This window comes from Camelus dromedarius, chromosome 17 (assembly GCF_036321535.1).
Source record: "Camelus dromedarius isolate mCamDro1 chromosome 17, mCamDro1.pat, whole genome shotgun sequence".
NCBI lineage: Eukaryota > Metazoa > Chordata > Mammalia > Artiodactyla > Camelidae > Camelus > Camelus dromedarius.
Genome location: NC_087452.1, coordinates 12,498,157 through 12,523,188, shown reverse-complemented (window position 1 = coordinate 12,523,188; position 25,032 = coordinate 12,498,157). Strand labels below are relative to the sequence as shown.

General features: G+C 36.4%; 1 protein-coding gene across 1 annotated transcript in view; it reads left to right on the top strand.

Moving 5' to 3' along the window:
- Positions 1 to 25,032, top strand: part of LOC105095302 (contactin-6) — a 255,776-nt gene that overhangs the window by 139,692 nt on the left and 91,052 nt on the right. The window contains exon 5 of the mRNA XM_010987428.3: positions 12,591 to 12,686. Within this exon, the coding sequence (XP_010985730.2) occupies positions 12,591 to 12,686 (96 nt within the window). The remainder of the gene's footprint in view (positions 1 to 12,590; positions 12,687 to 25,032) is intronic.

Here is a 25,032-nt window from a genome sequence, read left to right as displayed (position 1 = left end):
GATGAGGAATGATCTAATAGCTGTGCAAAGCCGACTAGATAATGCAGAGGAACGAATTAGTGATCTAGAAGACAGGGCAATAGAAAGCACCCATTCAGAAGAACTACAAGAGAAGCAAATACAAAATAATGAAAATAGCATAAGGGACCTATGGGATAACATAAAGTGTCCCAATCTTCACATAATAGGGGTCCCAGAAGGAGAAGAAAGATCAAAGGGGATTGAAAAGGTTTCTGAAGAAATCATGACTGAAAACTTCCCAAACTTCAAGAAGGAATCAGATATCCAAGTACAGGAAGCTCAGAGGGTCCCAAACAGGAAGAACCCAAATAGACCCACACCAAGACATATCATAATCAAGATGGCCAGAGTCAAGGATAAAGAAAGGATTCTAAAGGCAGCAAGAGAAAAGCAAAGCGTAAGTTACAAGGGAACCCCCATAAGGCTCTCAGCTGATTTCTCTACACAAACACTACAGGCCAGAAGGGAGTGGCAAGATATATTCAAAGCCCTGAATGAAAAAAAGATGCAGCCTAGGATCCTTTATCCAGCAAGGCTATCCTTGAGGATAGAAGGAGAAATAAAGAGTTTCACAGACAAAAAAAAAAAGCTGCAGGAGTTTAGCAACACTAAACCCATGCTAAAAGAAATATTGAAAGGGCTATTCTAAATAGAAAAGCAGCAGGATGCTACAGAAATGAGAAACACACAATTGGAAAGGTGATAACTCATGAATTACAAATAAAGTAAACATGAAATTATAAAAGAAGACATACAAATCACTGAGAGTGGGAGAGGGAGGCAGGGAAATATAGAATATTTTTTTCTTTCTTTTTTAAATTTTTTTAACAGTAGGATGGGTTTGAGATCATGTTACTATCAGTTTAATAAAAACAGTTATAGTAATGGGTTGATAGATTTACAAAAAAGGGTAACCACAAGCCAGAAATTTACAAAGGAGTCACAAAAATTAAATAAAATCCATGATAATACAAAGGAAAATTACCAAACCACAAAAGGAAGAAGAAAGGAACAAAGAGGATATACCAATTCAACTGCAAAGATAAGTTCAAAATGGCAATAAACACACATCTATCATTAATTACTGTAAATGTTAATGGACTAAATGCTCCAGTCAAAAGACAGAGTGGCAGACTGGATAATAAAGCAAGAACCTTCAATATGCTGCATACAAGAGACCCACTTTAGGGAGAAGGACACATATAGATTGAGAGTGAAAGGATGGAAAAGGATATTCCATGCAAATGGAAAAGCCAAAAAAGCAGGTGTTGCAGTACTGATTTCAGACAAAATAGACTTTAAAACAAAGGCCATAAAGAAAGATAAAGAAGGACATTTTATAATGATTAAAGGAGTGATACAAGATGAGGATATTACACTCGTTAATATATATGCACCCAATATAGGAGCACCTAAGTACATACGAGAATTACTAACAGAGATAAAGGGGGATATTGATGGGAATACAATCATATTTGGAGATTTTAACACTGCATTAACATCACTAGACAGATCTTCCAGACAGAAAATAAGCAAGGCAACAGATAAATTAAATACTACAATAGAAAAACTAGATTTGGTGGATATTTTCAGAGCATTACACCCCCCAAAAATAGGATATACATTCTTTTCAAGTGCACATGGAACATTTTCCAGGATCGATCATGTACTTGGGCACAAAAGAAACCTCAACAATTTTAAGAAGATAGAAATTATCTCAAGCATCTTTACTGACCACAATGCCATGAAACTGGAAATCAACAACAGAGAAACAAAGGAGAAAAAAAGGAAAGCATGGAGATTAAACAATATGTTATTGAAAAAACAATGGATCAATGAGGAAATCAAAGCTGAAATTAAAAAATACCTTGAGACAAATGATAATGAAAGCACAACCACTCAAAACCTATGGGACACAGCAAAGGCAGTGCTAAGAGGGAAGTTTATAGCGATACAGGCCTTCCTCAAAAAAGAAGAACAATCTCAAATAAACAATTTAACCCACCACCTGAATGAATTAGAAAAAGAAGAACAAAAAGCCCCAAAAAGCAGCAGAAGGAAGGAAATAATAAAGATCAGAGAGGAATTAAATACAATAGAGATTAACAAGACCATACAAAAAATCAACCAAACCAAAAGCTGGTTTTTTGAAAAAGTAGATAAAATCGACAAACCTCTGGCCAAACTCACAAAGAAGAAAAAAGAGAGAGCACAAATTAGCAAAATAAGAAAGGAAAATGGAGAAATTACAACAAACAAAATAGAAATACAGAATATCATACGAGAATATTATGAAAAACTATATGGAACCAAACTGGATAACCTAGAGGAGATGGACAAGTTTCTGGAAACATACTGTCCACCAAAACTGAATCAAGAAGAATCTGAACACTTGAACAATCCGATCACTAGAAAGGAAATAGATATAGCAATTAAAAACCTCCCTACAAATAAAAGTCCAGGACCGGACGGCTTCACCGGGGAATTCTACCAAACATACAAAGAAGAACTCATACCAGTCCTTCTCAAACTCTTCCAGACGATTGAAAAGGAGGGAGTACTCCCAAACTCATTCTATGAAGCCACCATCACCCTGATACCAAAACCAGGCAAAGACACTACAAAGAAAGAGAATTATAGGCTGATGAACATAGACGCCAAAATCCTCACCAAAATTTTAGCAAATAGAATCCAACAACACATAAAAAAGATTATACATCATGACCAAGTGGGGTTCATCCCAGGGACACAAGGCTGGTTCAACATACGCAAATCAATCAATGTAATACATCACATCAACAAGAGAAAGGACAAAAACCACATGATCATCTCCATCGATGCAGAAAAAGCATTTGATAAAATTCAACACCCATTTATGATAAAAACTCTCACCAAAGTGGGTATAGAGAGAAAATATCTCAACATAATAAAAGCTATATATGACAAACCTACAGCCAGCATAGTACTCAAAGGTGAAAAACTCAAAAGCTTCCCACTAAAATCTGGGACAAGACAAGGATGCCCACTATCACCACTCCTATTCAACATAGTCCTAGAAGTCCTAGCCACAGCAGTCAGGCAAGAGAAAGAAATAAAAGGGATCCAAATTGGAAAAGAAGAGGTAAAAGTGTCATTATATGCTGATGACATGTTACTATATGTAGAAAACCCTAAAAGGTCCACACAAAAGCTACTAGAGCTGATTGAAGAATTCAGCAAGGTAGCAGGTTACAAAATTAACGTTCAAAAATCAGTTGCATTTCTTTACACTAACGATAAATCAACAGAAGAAGAAAGTAAAGAAACAATCCCCTTTAAAATAGCACCCAAAGTAATAAAATATCTGGGAATAAATCTAACCATGGAGGTGAAAGAATTATACACAGAAAACTATAAACCGTTGATGAAGGAAATTAAAGAAGACTTTAAAAAATGGAAAGATATTCCATGCTCTTGGATTGGAAGAATCAATATTGTTAAAATGGTCACACTGCCCAAGGCAATCTACAGATTTAATGCAATCCCTATCCAATTACCCAGGACATATTTCACAGAACTAGAAAAAATCATAATAAAATTCATATGGAACCATCAAAGACCTAGAATTGCCAAAGCATTACTGAAGAGAAAGAAAGAGGCTGGAGGAATAACTCTCCCAGACTTCAGACAATACTATAGAGCTACAGTCATCAAGACAGCATGGTATTGGTACCAAAACAGACATATAGACCAATGGAACAGAATAGAGAGCCCAGAAATGAACCCACAAACTTTTGGTCAACTCATCTTTGACAAAGGAGGCAAGAATATACATTGGAATAAAGACAGTCTCTTCAGCAAATGGTGTTGGGAAAACTGGACAGCAGCATGTAAAACAATGAAGCTAGAACACTCCCTTACACCATATACAAAAATCAACTCAAAATGGATGAAAGACTTAAACATAAGACAAGATACAATAAACCTCCTAGAGGAAAATATAGGCAAAACATTATCTGATATACATTTAAAAAATTTTCTCCTAGAAGAAATAAAAGCAAGAATAAACAAATGGGACCTAATGAAACTTACAAGCTTCTGCACAGCAAAGGAAACCAGAAATAAAACAAGAAGAAAACCTACGGAATGGGAGAAAATTTTTGCAAGTGAAACCGACAAAGGCTTGATCTCCAGAATATATAAGCAGCTCAATCAGAAAAAAATAAACAACCCAATCCAAAAATGGGCAGAAGACCTAAACAAGCAATTCTCCAAGGAAGACATACAGATGATCAAAAAGCACATGAAAAAATGCTCAATATCACTAATTATCAGAGAAATGCAAATCAAAACTACAATGAGGTATCACCTCACACCAGTCAGAATGGCTGTCATTCAAAAATCCACAAATGATAAATGCTGGAGAGGCTGTGGAGAAAGGGGAACCCTCCTACACTGCTGGTGGGAATGCAGTTTGGTGCAGCCACTATGGAAAACAGTGTGGAGATTCCTCAAAAGACTAGGAATAGACTTACCATATGACCCAGGAATCCCACTCCTGGGCTTGTATCCAGAAGGAAATCTACTTCAGGATGACACCTGCACCCCAATGTTCATAGCAGCACTATTTACAATAGCCAAAAAATGGAAACAGCCTAAATGTCCATCAATAGGTGACTGGATAAAGAAGAGGTGGTATATTTATACAATGGAATACTACTCAGCCATAAAAACCGACAACATAATGCCGTTTGCAGCAACATGGATGCTCCTGGAGAATGTCATTCTAAGTGAAGTAAGCCAGAAAGAGAAAGAAAAATACCATATGAGATCGCTCATATGTGGAATCTAAAAAACAAAAACAAAAACAAAAACAAACAAACAAACAAAAACAAAGCGTAAATAAAGGACAGAAATAGACTCACAGACAGAGAATACAGACTTGTGGTTACCAGGGGAGTGGAGGGTGGGAAGGGACAGACTGGGATTTCAAAATTGTAGAATAGACTACACTGTATAGCACAGGGAAATATACACAAAATGTTATGATAACTCACAGAGAAAAAAATGTGACAATGAGTGTGTATATGTCCATGAATAACTGAAAAATTGTGCTGAACACTGGAATTTGACACAACATTGTAAAACGATTATAAATCAATAAAAAATGTTAAAAAAAAAGAAAAAAAATACCTCTTTACTTCCTGCTTGCATATTACCACTTCAAATTTATGTCTAATATCAAGACTTAGCTATTGCCTCTTTTACAGAGTTTGACAATAGCATTGTGCTTGATTAGGTTATGTCATGTTATGTTATTGAGTTGTGCCAGGAAGCATAATAATGTCACAAACTCTGTAACTAAATATATAGCATCTTGAAAATGATGGTAGAAAATGAAACTGGTCTAAGTAGAGATATTTTTGTATGACACTTAATAAAGGCCTGGGAAAATTAATTACAACACCAAGAACTTCAGCTTATTCAAAACCACCCAAGAAATACAGAACAGTAACATGAACAATTTTGGCATTCTCCATGAGTCATCCTCTTTGAAGGGGAAAACTGATGGAGATATGAATTCAGAATTACCTCACTATAATATCTTGAGATGCATGAAGAGTGTTTTAATTTCAAAAGTTACATATACTTTATCTGGGAATTCTGCAAGACTAATGCAAAACTACAGAATTATCCTTTGTATCTTTTACCATTTCCCTTTCACTGGGCAGGGTATCAGCTTCTCCTCACCCAGCAAGACGTTTTTGCCGTAGGCCAAAAACAAAGCACGTACCTGCAATGTGGGAACTGCATCACGAAGGTGAGCAAGTATCCTCAGTCCTGTTTACTCTAGCAAAAGCTTTCAACGCTGAGACTTCTTCAAAAGGATCTGCAAAGGGGGAAAATAGTATTTGACTGGTGGAAAGCCAGGAGCAGGGTGAAAGAAATCTTATAGAATTTAAAATCAGATTTAATGTCCTCAAAGAAACACATAAATTAAATTGCTTTTGAGGTGAGGAAAGAGAAAATGAGCATCATCTTGGGTCTGGGGGCAGATCATATGGTCTTTATCTTGGGTGAAGCACTAGTTAGGCAGTTAAGCCTAGTGGTTAAGCAAATGCCCTGTAGAGCTATGATATGAAGAATTATATTTTATTTCCTTTAATTACAAGCTGTGTGAACGAGGGCAGATCCATCAATTTCTTAGTGTGGTAGTAGGAGCTGGAGGGCGGTAAACTTCTGTGCAGAGGAAAGTGGGAAGATTTTGGTTTCCCTCACTCTTCAAAGAGAAGACTGTAGTGAGGATGTTGTAGAAGAGAGAGAACAGATAAAAGCAACAGAAGAGAAGGGCTAAAGGTCATTTAAGAATTAAATATCTAATATCTGATTTTAAGGTATTTGGGTCACATCTTATTAAATCCCTAAGATTGACTACAGGCACAAAGTATGGTATTGGTGGTGCTTCATATTTGTGTGTGTGTGTAGGAGGGGTATGTAGGTGAAGATAAGTGGCTGAGTTCCTTGTCTGCAGGGACAAAAGGGTGGAGATAAATCAAGAACTACACCTGGAGAGGGGGGAAAAAAAGGATCCAGAGGTGTGACGATATCAGAAAGGAAGCTATTTCTAAAACCTACAGCACTCCCACACCAACTTAGGAATTTGTAGAACTCTTTGGAAAGGCGTTGAGCTTTTGTATGTGTTTGTTTGAACATAGAGTGGCAGTTTATGCCAATTTTATACGTTGTAAGTGGCAGGGAGATCCCAGTTAACATCTGGAATAGCATCATGTTTGACAGTGTGAGCCCTGGAACCAGACTATCTCCTTTTCAGTTCTTCTTCAGTCAGTTGCTGATCCTCTATGCATCTCAGTACCCTCCTTTGTTAAATGAATGTGACGTTGATACCTACATTCCAGGGTCACTGATGATGAGGATTCAATGAAACTGCTTCACTGTGTGTCTGGCACATAATGGTTATTCTTGATATATGAAAAAGAAAAAGAATATTTAACATTAAAATAAAATAATGCATACCAGCAAATGAGGAAAGATTCAGTTAATAGTATGACTTATATGTGAACAACTCAACTACATTATGTCCTACTTGAAGCATGGACGTTTTCCTGGTGAATATTTTTTCCCATCCCTGCCTTTTCAGGTGCTGTTCTCTTGGTCAGGGTCAATAAACTCTGGATACCCACAGTCTTCTTCCCAGCTTATGAGAGTTGGCAAACCACTGGTCTCCTTCTGTGACGGGTTGGCACCGCCAAGCACATCCTCTGATTGTGATCCTCAGGCCTTGGCAGCAACTACACAGTTTTCTCGCTTTAATTGGGCTGAGATTCATTCCTACACGTGGCAGCTGCAAAGATGTATTCTCCTTACAATTAGGCATTGCAATACTTAGCATTGCTTGGACTTAATTTTAAGTACATTTTGGTGGCCCTTGTCCCTCCACTGTACCTTGGTTGCTCCAGGAGAGAGCATATGGCCCAGTAATTCTTTAAAGCTCATTTTATGGGCCATTCTCAGGCATTTCCCGCTGGCCTTTGGAACAGAGCCTTGTTTGTGACTGCATTTTTGCTTATGCTCCTGCCAAATGCTTCCTCCAAAACCAGCAATAAAACCACAGGATCCGATAATTCCTGGTCATCAGAATGGCTTAATGAGAGCAACCTCGACAATTGGGGTCTTTAATAGCAACCAGCACAGCAGGACTTGTACCTTGAGCACAAGGACAGCCTGGGCAGGTCACCTTTGTGGTTTGCGGGAATTTCTCCAAATATTATAGAATTTGAGACCGTCTCAGGGAACAATCTCACGCCAAGCTATGTTTCTCTTAAGCAAAAATGGATAGGACAAAAATAGAAAAGAGCGGTTCTCTCTGGCCTCTCCTTATAGAAGAATAAATCTAGAGTCTTTAAAGGCATTACAGAGCAAAGAAAATGTCATTGGATGCTTGTATGTCTACCTAATTCAGTGAATTTTGCTTTAAAATAATCCATTATATCAGGTTTCTGGCTAGCAGAGAGGTACCTGTTCAAATACAGGTTGAATACTTGAAACAGATCTTGTTCAAAGTAGATTCACAAAGATGGCATCTAATTTAAATAAGGCAAAATTATATCTTCTCTATCTTCTATGTGCTATTAAACAGTTTTAACATCTGAATTATTAATTAAAACTTGTGAGCCAGTACTATTTTCAAATGACTATGTTTTGATTGCTAATAGAGCTTGTGCGACTTTTGAAAAAAGTTGATTTCCTTTCATGTCAGCTAATAGAAACCCCATTGTAATCATAAAAGGCATGGAGAAATTACGTTACAGGCAGATGCTATTTAAGTGGAAGTGAACACAGAATATATTAAAGGATCCATGGCCTTATCAACAGTGTGTTATAATGGCTTCTGATTAATACTGAAAACATGATTGATGTTACTGTGAGCATGGAACACTGACAATGTGACACTGAGAGAATTTAATAAAAAGCTTGTTAATTTCATAGAATCATTCAATTTCTCACTACTCCTTTGCTACAGTTTTTGTTTTTGTGACCATTAAAAAGTCATGACAATTTAATGGAACCTTTCAATAATAATAGTAAGGGGAAAAAACCCTTAAGCTGCTCACCTGTTATTACTGCTAGAAATAGAAACAATGAGTTCTATATTGATTTTTAGTTTTAAATACAGTTTGTTAGTGTGATTCTTATTGAGTCACGTGTACAATGGTGCAAACTCAAGACACGGCAATAGTTTACATCAATGGTGCCAGGCTGATTTGATCTCTCCTTATGGCTAAAGAGGAAAAGGGGCATATTTGGTTAAAAATCCTCTAGAAGAAATACATAAGGTGCTCCAGATCCTAAGCAGGTATAAAGCTAATGACCACTAAAGAGGAAGGGGAAGGGGTTTAGTTGGGAGTAAGTAGAGTCTATCTTGGACAAATATTTTCATTATTAAAAGTAGAGAGAGAGAGAGTGTGTGTGTGCACGTGTGTGTGTGTCTGAGTTATTTAACTTATGTGTTGGATCTAGTGCATTTATTTTACTGAACTCTTTTACTTTTCATGAGCAGTAAGCAATGTGTAAAAGAAAGGGAAATACTATTATTTGGAGAGATAAACAATGTGGGTGTTTTGAATCTATAAATTGAATCATCCATCTAGAAATTATTTTATTAGAAGTGTGTTATTTCAACTTGTATTTGTACATTAGTGTATATGAACGTTGAATTGGTCAGAGGAAAATGTAACGGTATGCCCTAATTGCTTGGTATGTCATAATCATAGTAATTACCACATAACAAGAGGACCTACTGTATTCCAGGCTGTATGCTACATACTTTAAACTCATTATGTTAGTGAACCCCTATGACAATGCTGCTAAGTAGGTATGTTTATTGCATATTCTACCTCTACAAATGATCCACCCAGCACTCTCCTATCAGTTTCACTGAGAAATTTGAAACGACTACCAAAAACTTTGCCATGTAACCAACTCACAGCTCTGCAGTCTTTGTCTATCAGCACATATACCTTTGTCTTGACTTTTGCTGTCTTACTGAGGTCAGTCCTTCTATGAGGGCTCTGGCTACCACTCTGCTGGCTTTTCACAGACTTCACCCTAATTTGTGTCCTAAATCAACAACCTCTTTCTTTACTTGATCATTTACATCATTTTAGTTCCCTCACTCTCCAAACCCTCTCCTGTTCTCCCTAAATTTTACCTCCCATTCATAGCCAACTATAAAGAGTTTACATGCCTGTGATCTCCATGACCTAATCCACTATCTATTATTTACTCCTCAGATCACTTAGGCTTCATACCTGTAACTCCAGTGAAACTTCTCTTATCAAGATCACATGTGACTTTCATATTGTCTAATCCAGTAAAATTCTCTGTCCACATCTTATCCCATGTCTTAGATGCTGCTTTCTACATTCTTTGTATTTCTCTGTCTCTCTTCCTCCCTCCCTCCCTCCCTTCTCTTTCTTTCCCCATAGTCTTCTATTCTAACTGTAAATATTGACGATTTTCAGGCTTTAATCCTAGATGACTATTTACAAATCGCTTATACCAAAAATTTGAGTCATCCTATGTGGATTACATCCATTCCCATGGCTTTGAATTCTATTTGTATGGTGACAAATTCTACTCTTGTAAATCTGAACCTTGCCTCTTCTCTGAGTGCAGGGATATTTCATAGCTTACATGATACTGCCACTTAGATAGTTCATGGATAATACATATTTAAGATATCCAAAATATAACTCTTTAATTCCTCTAATTCACACCAATAATTTACTGCAATTATAGCACAGTACACTAATTAAAATTAAGCAAACCTTAAAAAAGCACACCCAATTCATAATTTTTATAGTATTTTAAAAGGTAAAGAGAGGTGTCAGTAAAAAATGTAATAATCTCCACTTCTACATCTACCATTCAGTCCACTGAGATAACCAATGTGAAAAAAAATCACTCTATAATTTTCTCCACACCAATTTAAAGAGATGCTCATATTTAGGTTTTACTTTTTACTTCCATAATGAGTTATTATCATATTAAGCATTTTTTTTAACTTAACTGTATGACTTCCTTTCCAATAACTTTCTAGGTCCATTTTTTAGATTTAGTATATTTTTTAATTATTTTTTTTTAGAGGAGGAGGTAATTAGTTTTACTTATTTATTTACTTATTTTTAAATGAAGGTCCTGGAGATTGAACCCAGGACCTTATGTATGCTAAGCATCTGCTCCACCACTGAGCTATACTGTATTCCCCTTAATTTAGTACATTTTCTGTAATCACTGATGGCATGCCATTTATGAATATTCCAGATATTAGTCAACTTTTGCATTGATATATTATTAAGTTGTTTCCATGTACTCCCTTTGTATTTTTACTATGATCTGAATGTAATATAATAGCTCATAATGTCCTCATTACTACTGCAGTCTCATAAAACCTTGCCCAATATGTGCTTCCTTTCAGTATCGTGAAACTCTCCTGCCATTTTTCACATCTAGGTTTTCAGTCCTGCTTTTCTTTCTGCAAGGGATTCTTTCCGTGTTGCATATCATCATTGAATGGCTATCTTTTTCTCTCATCCATCAGATCTGCACTGTTTTTTTCCTTCACAGGATATCTTAGTTAGGGTAAAAAGTTAAACTTGTAACAAAGAGACCCCCAAAATGACTCAAACAACATAGACATTTACTTATATCTAATATAGTAGTCCAAAGTGGGTGTTCAATATCAGCTGTGGTTCTGCTCCAGCAGTCATTCAAATACTGAGGCTAATGGTCTTTTATCTCCAATAAGACCTCTCATGTCCTTGGCAATCTAGATGGTGGTAAGGGTAGGTTAGTATGTGGAGAACATCAACTTTTGTGTGGATATTTCCTCTCAAACATAATAGGTGGAAGTTTCAAAATAGGTAAGAAGTTTCTGTTTACCATATTTAGCTGCAAATATGTCTGGGAAATGTATCCTCTGGTTAGAAAAGATATAGTATTTGTTTTATAAATCTATTACTATGGAAAGGAAAGTAGATTTTGGAAGACAACTAGCAGTCTCCACCCCACAACACTTAGCACAATGTGAAAATTTTATATATATATATATATTTTATATACATATATAAATTATATATGTGTGTGTATACACACACACATTTCTCCTCCGTTAATCTTCTACCTTTCCTATTAAATATATTGTAAGCACAATAAGGGCAAAGTACATGACAGCTTTATTTACCAATATATCTTCTGCCCTTAATACCCTTCCTAATTTTTAGTAGAGATCCGATATAAATTTGTTAAATTACTGAAAGAATAAATAAAGGAATTTTATGGGTGAAGAAACTAAGGTTCAGAGAAGTTACACAATTTAGCCCTTCCTGGAGGCTGGGTGACTGTTTTCCAGGAATGTTGAAAGATTTATAGCTCAGATGGAAGGGTTAACAAGATAGCTAGCAAAATCTCTTCCAACACTGAATGTCTAAGATTCTTTTGTATTGTGGGAAGTGACAACATTCCAAATAAGACCATGAAGTTGCTTTGTGAAGGAGCAGATCAAGAGTAATTAGAAAATATACCTTTCTTCTCATTGGTTCAGCCACCTAAAGCCCTTTCCCTCACAATATTCCATGCTAAATTCTCACAGACTTCATCCACACATCAAAATGGTTACCATTAATCTAAGATACTAAAGACTGTAGAAAATTTGCTACATACCTTTTAAAAATTGCACCTTCTTTGGGCAGGAAAAGTAAATATATGCTGAGTTTAAAAAATTTCCTGTTGGCCTACAGGCTGCCTGGGAGAATAAAAGTAAACAGAAAATGAGTTATGTTAACAAATGTCTTTATCATATACTCTGTTTAATTGTATTAAACTGACAGAAGGAAAGAAAGACAAAATCTTGAGACATATAATCAGTGTATATCAATTGATAATCAACTAAATCTTCTGGTCAGACAAGCGTGAGAGTTCATTACTGTTAACAGTAAGTTGAAACTTCTCAAAATTTTTTTTTCCTGCAAAATAACTAGTTTGTAACCTGCTTTTCTTTGTTGTTCAAGATATTGAAGACTTTGAAACTAAAACAAGAAGCACAGTGTCCGTCCGAGAAGGTCAAGGTGTGGTGCTTCTTTGTGGCCCACCGCCACACTTTGGAGGTATGATGGGGCTACTTTGGGTCACACCATTAATGGATCACTGGAAGAATAAAGTAGGCACATCAGGACTTAAAGCCAATGGTAGCCCTTCTTCAAATCTAAGGGACAATGAAAGTTCTTCTGGTTATCCTGTTGTATCCAAACCGTCTTAATCCAAATATTTTCTTTTAAAAATACTTCTTCAATCAGCCATTCAACAGATATGTCCTTAAAGAGGTGCAGCATGACACTATACACATGTGAGAGCAATGGGACTTTGTAGTCAAACAGTCATAATCTGGTGCTTGTCACCTTGAAATACAAGGGACAATTTTTTTAACCTTTTAAGCTTGGTTTCCTCACCTGTAAAATAGAGACACTGATACCTATATCGTACTATTGTTGTGAATGTTAAATGAGCTAATGAATGTAAACTGATTAATCTAATGGCTAATATTTTATTTAAAAAATAAAGCTAAGATTGTTATTTTATTTTTATTATCGGGCTCTATGGAGAAGTAAATTCCAGCACTCTGTTTGGCAACTTCATATTAATTATTAGAAGAGGGAAGTTACCCCTTAATTGGAAGAAAACCTTGGACGGCACTGAATCAAAATATCCCCTAGCAATGGTGAAAATCAACCAGTAAATGCAATTCTCCACTTTGGTAGAATCTGGAGATGGGCCAGTGAATTAGCCTATTGCCAGAGATCTAAACCACCCACTGATTCTTAACCACTTGGGGTTGCATTTTCTCTAATTCCATACAGTTTGGTATAGTTTGGTAGTTTCTCAACCAACAGTGAACCTGAAGGAGTCAGTATAAAATATCCACAAAGTCATTTTATTTAGTACAATCCAATATCATACTGACTATATTACAGCTAGCTTAATAATAATGGCAAGTACTTGCATAGTACAGATCTAAACACTCTTAACTTTTTAAATCTATACAACAACAGTATGAGGGAGATACTATAATGCTTACTGTTTTACAGATGAGAACACTGAGGTACAGAGAGGTTAAGTAATGCTCCAAGGTCATGCAGCTGGTAGGCAGGGAAGCCAATGGTCAAGTCCAGGCAGTCTGGCTCCCAGACCCTAAGAAGCTCTTAATCACCACTGCCTCTGCTACAGTTGATTTGCACTCTGGAATGGGAGAATTTTTGGAAACAGATAAAACAAATATTTAAAATAAAATGCAAGCAACTCTTCTTCTAATATTAAACCAAACCTTATTTATGATCCTTCAAAATCTTGAAAATATTTCTTCCATTACTTTCATTTTTATACAATCTTGTGAAATGCTGACACAAAAAGAAAAAAAACTAATTAGAAGTTAACAATATTTTTATTCACTATTATTACAGAGTGGTATGTCATTATGCTCACTTGAAATATTAGGGAAGAGTTACAATGCTTTCAACACTATCTGAGATAAAATATTATTCCAGAGCACACAAAAATTTGATGGTGCTTGTTTTTTTAACCATAAGAAAATTATTTTTCAGGACCATAATCTAAGATGACAAGATATGCAAATCATATTTGTTTTTGCTGTCAGGCTGTGTCATTTTATGCTCTGGCATTGGTCAAAGAGACTTGACAGAAGTGAAGATTATTTTCCACTTTGTTTACTCTAAATAGGAAAAACAGAAATGTAGTGTAGAGTAAAAATATTTGCAAATGAATGTTATGTATTTTTAAAAGGCAGCCCTTAGATTGTCTTTAATTGGCTCATTAAAACAATTCCTTATTCTTCTTTTTCCTGCTTCACCTTCTTGTGAGGGTGAACTGTGTGAAGAAAGACCTCAAGAAAGAAGAGGAACATATAGGTCAGATAACCTATAAACTGGATTAGTAGACCACTGGTTTAAAGTGGGCCAGCTCTAGAGACAGAAATTTTCTGTATTTGTCTGTAATTTGTCTTTGTAATTATATGTAATCAAGGTCATAACTAGATGGGATTTTTTTTTTTCCTGGAGAGTCTGAGGAAGAATCTACTTCTAAATGCATTCAGGTGGTTGGCTAAATTCAGTTCCTTACAGTACTAGGACCAAGGTCCCCATTTCCTTTCTGGCCAGCTGTCAAGGGCCATTCTTATCTTATAAAAGCTGCCCACACTCCTTGCCACATGCACCTCCATCTTTAAAATCAGCAACGGAGAATTTCCTTTGCATCAATTCCCTCTAATACTTCAAATCTCTCTAGCCAAGAAGCATCCCATCCCATAAAGGGCTCACCTGATTTGGTCAGCTCCACCAAAGATAAAGTCACTTTAACTGTGCCATCTAATCTAATGTAATTGTGAAGGAGACGTCTCACCATATTCATAAGTCACACCACACTCAGATGGTGGGCAGGGGTCAAAGGGGGTTTATTTTAGTATACTATCAACCATAGTATACTTTCCAAAAACTGTTCCCTCCTCTATTTCCATCTCTTCAAGGGCTCCATGTTTGCTCATGCACTCGGCAGTCAGAAAGACACACCCGAGAAGTATATTAATTGGTGTAGATAGGGTTAGCAGGGCAGGATGGAGAAAATGTTTGCATGGTCTAGCTATTTTTATATCTAATATGTGAAAAACACTCACTGTAAATATTAACACAGCTCCTTATAAAGAAAAGTACTGTAGACTCCACAGTGATAGAAGACCAGAAAGTCTGAAATGCTTCCATCATTTTTTGGACAGTTTGGTTCTGTTGCCTTTTTCTATATACCCAGTCAGCAGCAATGAGTCTCACAAGTAGTTCAGTAACAGGGGAGAAATCATTTATTAAACTTGATATTATCAGAACATCCTAAATTCTTCATGCTTTCTCTGTAGTGTATTCACAAAAAACTTGCAATTTTTTTTCTTAACAAGGCAGGCCTATCAAATACATTTCAGTGTATTTCATATTTTAAAAAACAAAAAACTATAAGAGAGTGAAAAAAAAAAAATCAACTAGGTGGAATCCTATGCACTTACCCTGCAAAGAATAGCTCCAGGACCAAAACAAAAGAAAAAAACATGTGTAAATGGACTTCCCGCACAAATGATTGGTCACAACTCAGTGAAATAGAATAATCAGCATAAACCAAACTGAACAGGCTCTGTTATATGGATGGCCTTCCTTTCCAATAAACCAAAGGAGATCAGACTCCAGAGCAGACATTCCTGCAGATGCTTCCTAAACAATTTTTAGAGTAACCACAAATGCAGATGCAGATGTACTCCTCTTCTGGGAAGGATGTTTACAGACAAAGGTTATTCTAGGATAAAGGTACCCACAGTGGAGAAGAAAAGGAACCTGGGCAATAACGCCAGAACACAAAACTGGCACGTTCTGCTGTGTCTCTTAGAAATGTGATATTTGGAAACAAAACAGGAACCATTCTCTACATGCTAAGGAGAGAAGTATATTTTCTTCCTTAATCCTATTTCCTAACCAGAGATAAGCTCTGTGAATGTGACTGAATCTATGCCAGTAGAGCCAGACTCATCCTTCTTTTTCATCATCCTAAAATACATAACTCAAAAAGATTTCAGAGAAATGTAAGTTTCACTGCAAGTTTTATGGAAGGAACACAGAGAAGGCTAAAATGCACATTGGATTGAAACACTTCATTTCCCATTAGACATCACTTTTCCTTCTCCTCAACTTTTTCATTGGTAGTTTATGACTTCCCTGATCTTCACCCTATATTTAACAATCCCTTCCATTATCTATTATAGTTCTTATTTTTAATTTGGATACCCATCTCAGAAAAATACAATTCTCCTAATTGGCTTCTTGGTGTCGGGCAGAACTAAAATTTAGTAGTCAGCTAAATGAAGACCTTTTTTTTCCTCCAATATGTTTCTGGAGAGTTTTAAGGTCATTCCTCCACACACAGGTTTATGTGACAAAAAGAAGCAATATAATATTTATTTTACTAATTCAAATGGGGGAGGGAGCACTGAGCCTTGACATGGACTTCAAAATGTGATGTAGAGAGATCTCTGCACCTTGAGCTCTCACTCACTGCAAGGGTGAGCTTTTGCATAGAGCCTCAGCCACTTGTAACAAAGATTCTGCACAAGCCATCTGCAACAGGACTGAAGGCAGAGTTTCCTCTAAACTTCTGAAGTGAACATAAAACCCTTGGAGCCAAAGCTATTGGATGAATATGAAAATAAGCAGTCAATCGATCTTCATGAGTGCAGTGAGCGAGCCTGGCCTCACATGAAAATTTGTTTAAAAAGACAGAGTGTATAAATGGTACATGTTGTCTAAAATAATTAAAATCACCTTCACTGTGAAATAATAGATTCATCATATGGAAAGTAAAGCGCATTCTTTCCCTTTATTGTCTGGATATAAAACTCTCAATCCTGAGCTCATAAAAATCATGGGTTTAAAATCCATTTTAAAGGAAATGTTCCATTCTCTCCTCAGATACATCTTTTAGGTTTGTAGAACAGCTGAATCTATGCCAGTAGTTTGGATCATCTATGTCCATACTAGAAAGATAGCACTGTTGTTTGAGCGTAGCAATTGTATTTGTGTCAATAAAAATGTTGACAATTCAACTTAAAATTGAAAATCATTCCCAGTAAAGTCTGAAAACTGTGTTAGATAATAAAGAGGAAAATTATATTTAGAAAACATGCTAAATTTTCATATCCCTTTCCTCCCAATTAGTTTGTTGTTTTGGGCTGTTTCTGGAGTAAATGACAGTGGTGTTGTCTTAGTGGGCAGGTCAAATTGGCAGTGACAATGTGACTCTTGAATGTCGCTTAAATGTGTAAAAGGCAGATAGGACCAATAGTTGCCTGTTGGAATAATAATAATAATAATAATAATAATAATAATAATAATAATAATAATAATAATAACCATAATTATTGAATTTGTACTATGTATTAACTCAACAAATATTTATTGTGTACTTACCAAGTGCTGCTCATTTTATTAAGTTTTAGGAATATGGCGGAGTAAAAGCAACAAAGTCCTTAGTTCCACAAGCCTCACAGTAAACAAGTATGATTTTAAAAATACAGCAGATGATAATAAAAGCCATGGAGAAAAATAAAGGGAACAGGAGTGATGGATGTTGCTCTTATATATTCAAAAGTAAAAGAAGCTTTCATAGACATTTGAGAAGAGAACTAAAGGAGTGAGTGAGACATTGAGAAAAGGCAGTTTGGGCAGTGGGAACAACATGAGCAAAGGACCCATGGTAAGCCTGTATCATGTTGGACGAACAGCAGGGAGGCATTTGTGGACAAAGAAAAATGAGGAAACAGGAGAGCAGATGAAATGTCAGCACTACTTTGAAGATATTTTGCAGTCTTTGAATTTTCCAGTGAGTGAGACACACTGGAAAACACACTGTATGATACTGAGCACAAGAATGACATGCTTTCTCTGAGTTTCAGTTTTAATACTTTATTTTTGAAAATAGACCATAAAGGGACAAAGCTATTAGCAGTTAAAAGGTGATGACAACGATTCAGGTTAGAGATAAATTGTGCCTTGAACCAGGATGATATCAGTGGGCAGGTGCATAAGTAGCCATATTCAGGATATATTTACAGGGGATAGCTGAAATAATTTATAATAATTAACCTGTGGGTTAAGCAACTGGAAGAAAGGCGTGCCACATTCTGGGATGAGGCCAATAGAGGAGGAACAGATTTGGGGATAGGGGAAATCAAGAATTTGTTTTAAGACATGTTAACTTTCAGATGTCTAGCTTGCAGAGTGAAAACTCTTGAGTTGTCAGTTGAATTGATGTGTTTAGGGAGAAAAGTCTGGTTTGGAGAACTAAATTTGGAAGTTACCATACATAAGTAGATGGTTTGATAAGATAAGGAGTGCCTAATACACACCAGGCATTCAGTTCAGCATTTGGTATACCTTAACTCTTACAATACTTTCTAGAAAAACATCTCCATTTTCCAAACTGAGTAACTATGTTAAAGAGGTTAATGTTAAATTGGACAAGATCACGTGTCTGTAGTTCAAAGGAGCCTGTCTAACCACCACTACTTCTAGTCTACTGACTAATTTTGTCTGGCATAATCAGGCCACAACAGACACCTAATAATTACTAAAGAAAGTATAACAGGAGATAACAAGTGTTCTGATCTCTACTGGAGAAGATGTAAACACCACTGAGAGAGGTGGACTGATTTGTCTAAAATTAGTGCACATTATTAGAACCAGAAAGACTATGGCTCTCCCACTCCACGCAGGACCAGAGTCCCAGAGTTAATTTTTCTAGATCCCACGGTTTGCATCTCCTCTCTCCACATTCAGAATCTTGTTCACTCCCAGGAAGAATGTTTTCCTTACTTTTCAGCACATCAAACAGAACTCTCATTTTATAGTCTGCTACCATTTAAATAGCCCAGGGATTCTCAATGTCAACACGACTGACAATATAGAGTGAGATAATTCTTTGTTACAGGGTTTGTCCTGTGCATTGCAAAGATGTTGAGCAGCATCCTTGACTATACCCACTTGATGCTGGCAGCAACTTTTCTTCCACTTGCAAGAATGAAAAATGGCTCCAGACATTGCCAAATATCCCCACGTGGGCAAAATCATCCTTGGTTGAGAACCACTGGTGTAGCCCATCTCTTACATTCACTATATTAAGCTCACCCATGGAGGACGGAAACTGAGGAAGAAAGAGGAAGTCTTGTCCTTGTGTATTTTCTCCCATGACTTGCCCAGTCTTCCTTAGAACTGGAGGATTCCCTGAAGTTTACCCAGAAGCTGGCTTAGTTTTTACTGCTTCTCCAAGAAGGATTTGCCAGTGCAGAAGCTGACCTAGAGTTCATTGGAAGCCAACAACCACAAGAACTCAGAGGACCTTTATTGTTTGTTTGTAGGCCACAAAAGCAGCCATCTCCATGATTCCAAACAGGAGGTATTATAAATCAAAGGGACCTAATAAAAACTAGATGGTCAAGCAGTAATTGTGAAACAAATGTGAACTGAAATAGGAGTGATTATAAAGGTGGGGCAGTTTTCTGGCTTGCATCATAAACTTGCTCACCACAAATATCAATGAGTTCAACCCAGAAAAGAAATTATTTTTCTTGGATTAGCTTTTCACCACTGAGCTAACATAACAGTGATTTACCAGCTAACAGCCAGCCACATTTAACCCTGGAGCACTACACAAGGTTTGCAGTAAAGTACACACATACTGGAATATTCCAAAGGGGGGAATTTACCCACTAAATCTGAGCACTATGCTTCAGACTCTTTATTCTGCTCATTTATTTTCTACCTCAAGAAACATGTTACCAATCTTGAGATCCTTTCTACAGGGCCAACAGAAGTTCCCAATGTCAGTGTTGATCAGTACTGGTCTCTTTCACAGGAGATGCTTCCCCTCTAATAAAAATTACATCCCATATAATGGGTATAATTGCATGTATCTTTGTGTCTATATTTTAAATACTGCAGTACACGATATAGGGCTGTAAAAGATGTCAAAACATAATCACGCTCTGGAGAAAATGGGATTTGTTGTATGCTTGAAAGAGCAGCACGTAGTCTTCAACTGCTTACTGCAAATCTGCCATTTCTAATAATAATGAAATTGTAGAGGATGGTGTCAATGTGAAAATACAGACTGATTCAGGGAGGACCAATTAGCATTCAGTTCTAATGTTCCTGCTGAATCATCATAAAGAAAAAACATCACAATCATTAATAACAGACAAATGTCATAGATGGTGGAGAAAATATTTAAAAATTCAATGGTTTCAACTTAAGTGGTTCATGAATTATACATTTAATTAAGAAAAGCCAAATGGGAAGGATTTTAAACTTCCAATTTGCAAGGTATTTTTCTTCTTTCCCCATTAAAAAATACACAAATTAAGCACGGCAGTGGCTGATAATGGAACAAAATAGATAAAAGCCCCCACTGCAGGCTGGCTGTTTGGATGAATGGGAAGAGGTAGCCTGTGGGGGGAAGGGAGCGAGGCAGGAGGAAAAATAAGTGACAGGAAGGACGTGCAGCTTTATATTTTCACTAGTTCACAGAGGGGCACAAAATGACACCTGAATTGTAACCTCAGAGCTACTGCAGTCTTCCTTTTTGCTTATTTGCCTGTGAAATGAGGAGGCTGGGCTGGAAGAAATCTCAGGTCCCTACCATCCCAGACATTCCAAGAACCTATGAATTGAGGAATATCCTTTTCTTCAGGCTCCCACATACCACTCCAAGGCAAATATACAAGGTGGCCACCATTTTATCAAAATCCAGATTTCCTTCTAGCATGATCAACAGAGGAGACCAAGTTCTGTCATTAATAGCAGTGATTTTCAAAGCAGAGTTTCCCCAGTATCAGCACCACTTGGGAACTTGTTAGCAATGAAAATTCTCTGGCTTCTCCCTAGATCCACCAAATGAGAAACTCAGAGGGTGGAGCCCAGCAGTTTATGATTTACCAAGTCTTCTGGGTGATTCTGATGCACATTGACATTTTAAAATTAAACGGAAGCCTTTTCAGAGAGAAGATTTCCTTCTTAGAAGTTTGACAAATGTGTTCTACTCCCTGCTAGTAGTAGCTATAAGTACACTGGAGTAATTCAGGTAACAGGTTAATCATGTGTTCTACAAGATTCTGAGGAAACTGAACACAGGACAGGCAGTATTGATAGGGGAGGGAGTGGCTGGTGAGGGACAATAGTCCTTGATGTGAGTAGGCTCAGACATGCAGGGAGCTGGGGTTTGGAAGTCTGAGGTGAGGCAGAATATCCAAGAAGAATATACTGATATAGAAAAAGAGGATCTGCTGTAGATACACAAAAAAGAAGATAGGTGCTGTTAGGGAATGAACAAAGGATTTGACATCTGAATTATCTAAGTTCAAGTTCTACCCCTTTCACATGTTAACAACATGATTCTGGGAAATTACATTTATACTCCTTACTCCAGTGTCTTCCTCTGTAAAGCAGGCATATTAGCAATATCCCATTAGCCTCACCAAACAAATTGTTGGAATGGTGAAACATGTATGAAATCAAAGTGCTTCTTTGTTTTTTAAAATTATTCCTTATGTGATTGTCCTTATTTCTGAACCATATTCTTCCAGAAGCTTCTAAATGTTCCACTATGGAAGAAGGAAACACCCCCTGTAGGAATAGATCAGACTAAGATAAAGATGAATTCACCAAAGGGAGAGATGAAAATTACAATCTCTGGTCCCAAGATTATAGCGTAAAGAATACAAAGATTTCCTGGGCACTAGTGGCAATATGTAATTTCTGTTAAGTGAAAGGATTTACCTTGGATTTCAGAGAGCTCCCCACATAGGCACTGAATAAAGATCCCTAAGCTGAGACATGGACCTGGGAATTTGCTCAAGATCTGTCTTTATTTCAAAGAAGGTTCTAAAGATCGGGAGTCACTGACAACAGGGAAATCTGAACTACATTTTTTCCCCTCTTCTTTATAATGAAGAAAAATTTACTATCTAGATAGCTCTCCAGTTTCAAACAAAAATCCTTTGAGCACCTCTTTGGTGAAGACAGGCTAGAAGTGAGGCAGCAGAGGACATCAGTAAAGAAACTTAGAAGCAGGAGACCACACGAAATGATAAAAGACTCCAGTAGAGACTTGCAAAAGAAAATGAGGATTCAATACCTGGGAACAGGACAAGAATGTCAAAGCATATTTTAAAAAATAAAAAGCAAGTTGCATTTATGCATACTTGATCTGAAAGCACAGACTCTTAGAAATACCAAAGCAGTGCTGAGGGTAGAGTAGACCATTTATGAAACAGGTTTAACCTCCCAACCATTGCAAAAATAAATCTTTTTTTGCAACACCTCAAGCAATGCTCATCCCTCCTTTGCTTGGTCATCTCTAATGACAGAGGACTCATTACCTCATAAATCATCCAGTATAACTCTGAAGTTTAAACTGGACTTTACAGTATTTTAATACAGTCAAAACAGCAAGCTGTAACCCTCAACAGCCACCAGTCCTACTTTTGCTTTCTGGACATCAGTGGAGAGTGCTTTACGAAGATGACAGCAACTCAACCTATGAAGACAGCTCAATCATTCTTCCCTATTTCCTTCCCCCAACCAAAGGGTCAAAAGCTAAGTTTTTACCACTTTCTTTTGTGACTTAACTTCTGGCCTTTGCTACATTTGGTTATCTATCTCTTGATATACTTGTGATTTTTAATTTCCTATCAATAAAGGGTGCTCTGAACATAGTATTATAGTTCAACCACAAGATATTTGTAGTGTTGACAATAGATTCCCTGGTACTTCACTCAGATGTTAATGAAACAAATTGCTAGGAGGAGGATTAGTTATATGCACTTTAACAAGCTTCCTAATGTGTTCTGAATAAAATACGCCAATCTGAATGGTTTAGAATAAGAATAAAAAATGGTATGTATCTTAATTTTTTAGTAAGTTGTAATTAATTCTGGTGTTTATCTTTCCTGATAATATTTTCATGCTGTTGTTTCTTTTTCCCATTTACACTAATATTACACAGTATTTAAAGGTTCTGAAATGGCAGATACATTATGTAGAGAGTAAAAGTCTTTAGTATTCCTTCCCTTTACCCTGAGAAAACCACCGTATACATTCCTAGGTTTCTAAATTTAATAATTTGTATGAACACACACACACACATATATACACATAAGTTTTCATGCACAAATACATAATTTTTAATGGGATCATATTATACATCTTGATTCACAGCATGCTTTTCACATAACATCTTGGATTGTTTTCTTCCTGAATACTTTTATAGGTTTAATACCATTTTGTGCATTTTCACAATTCATGCTTAAGTGGCCCTTTTGTTGCTGTTTTTCCTCCTTGTCATGTATTTCCCTCGTATCTTTTTCATTCCTGAGAATGATGTCAGAGTTCTGTCTGTACAGATGAATTTATTTTTACTGAAATCATTTATAAATTATTGTCAGAATTTTATATATAATTGAATATATATGATTTGATTTGATTTAGCTCCTCTTAATAGTTTGTCTTTTGTAGACTCACTCTTTTCTTGTTTCTCCTTCCTGTCTTCTTTTCTTCATTCTTTAATAAATCTGGTTACCTAAGTGTATTGTAAATGCTTCTTTTTTTTTTTTGGCAAAACTCTCACACTCTCAATTTCTCGTGAGTTTTCTGATACGGATCTGACTGAAGGTCAGAATAACTGTTAATCTTCACTGGTTCTGAATCATTTGAGGATTTAAAGTCAGTACAGTTAGTGAAGAATGTTTTAAGTAGTCTGATTTTACCTGGAGAAGACTGCTAGAACACACCAGAAATAATAGCCTTTTTTTCTGTCTCTACCATGTCTTGCTTCTGCACCCATTTTTAATATAAGCGCAGATGATAAATATGACCTACCACCTCTGTCTGGACAATAGGCCCCTAGTTGCTTCAGGTGCTCTTCTGTGAGTTGTGGTCTCCAAGTCTGTGATGTCCTGACCTAGTTAGCATATCCCTCTTCTTCACCCCCAGCACCTACACCTTCCACTTATTCTGGGGGAAGGTGGTGATTCTGTTTTGAACTAGTTATGTTTTTTCACTTTCCTGGACATAAGTTCAGTTCTACCTAGTTTCCACAATACATGTAATTTCTTAACCTCCATATAGTACCACACTTAAAAAATCTTAATCCACTAGGATATTTTCCTTTGCTCAAGGATCTCTGGATAAAAAATGACACAACATAAATTCTGAAAAGATGTGGAGCCACTCTAACTCTCATGTACTGCTAATGGAGATATCAACTGGTACAATAGCTTTAGAAAAAAATTTTGTAGTTTTTTATGAACATACATCTACGTTCACTCCTAGGCTCACTCCTAGGAACTTATCCAAGAAAAATAAAAATATCCATCGTCTTAGAAAAGAAGGTTTATTTCAACCTAATGTATGATGATCCCAAGTTGAGAACAACCTGAATGCTCATCAACAAGAAAGTCACCAAAATGGAATATCACTCAGTGATAGAAAGGAAAGAACTGATAATTTGACTGATAGTCCAAACAACATAGGGAAACATTAAAAATATGTTTAACAAATCAGACACAGAACAGTGCATTCTGTTTGATTCCATTTTTATGAAATCCAAATACTGGCAGATATACCTATGATGACAGAAATCAGGTAGTTGTTACACTGATAAGAATTTGACCAAAAAAGGGCATAAGAAAATTTCTGAAGAGATGGAAATGTTCTATATTTTATTTTGAGGTGGTGATTACATAGGATTTAGCCTGTTACTAACTGAACTGAATACTCAGGATCTGTGCATTTTATAGTATGTTCACTGTATTGATTGTATGTGTCTATATATAGTTATAATCATATTTATATATAATAT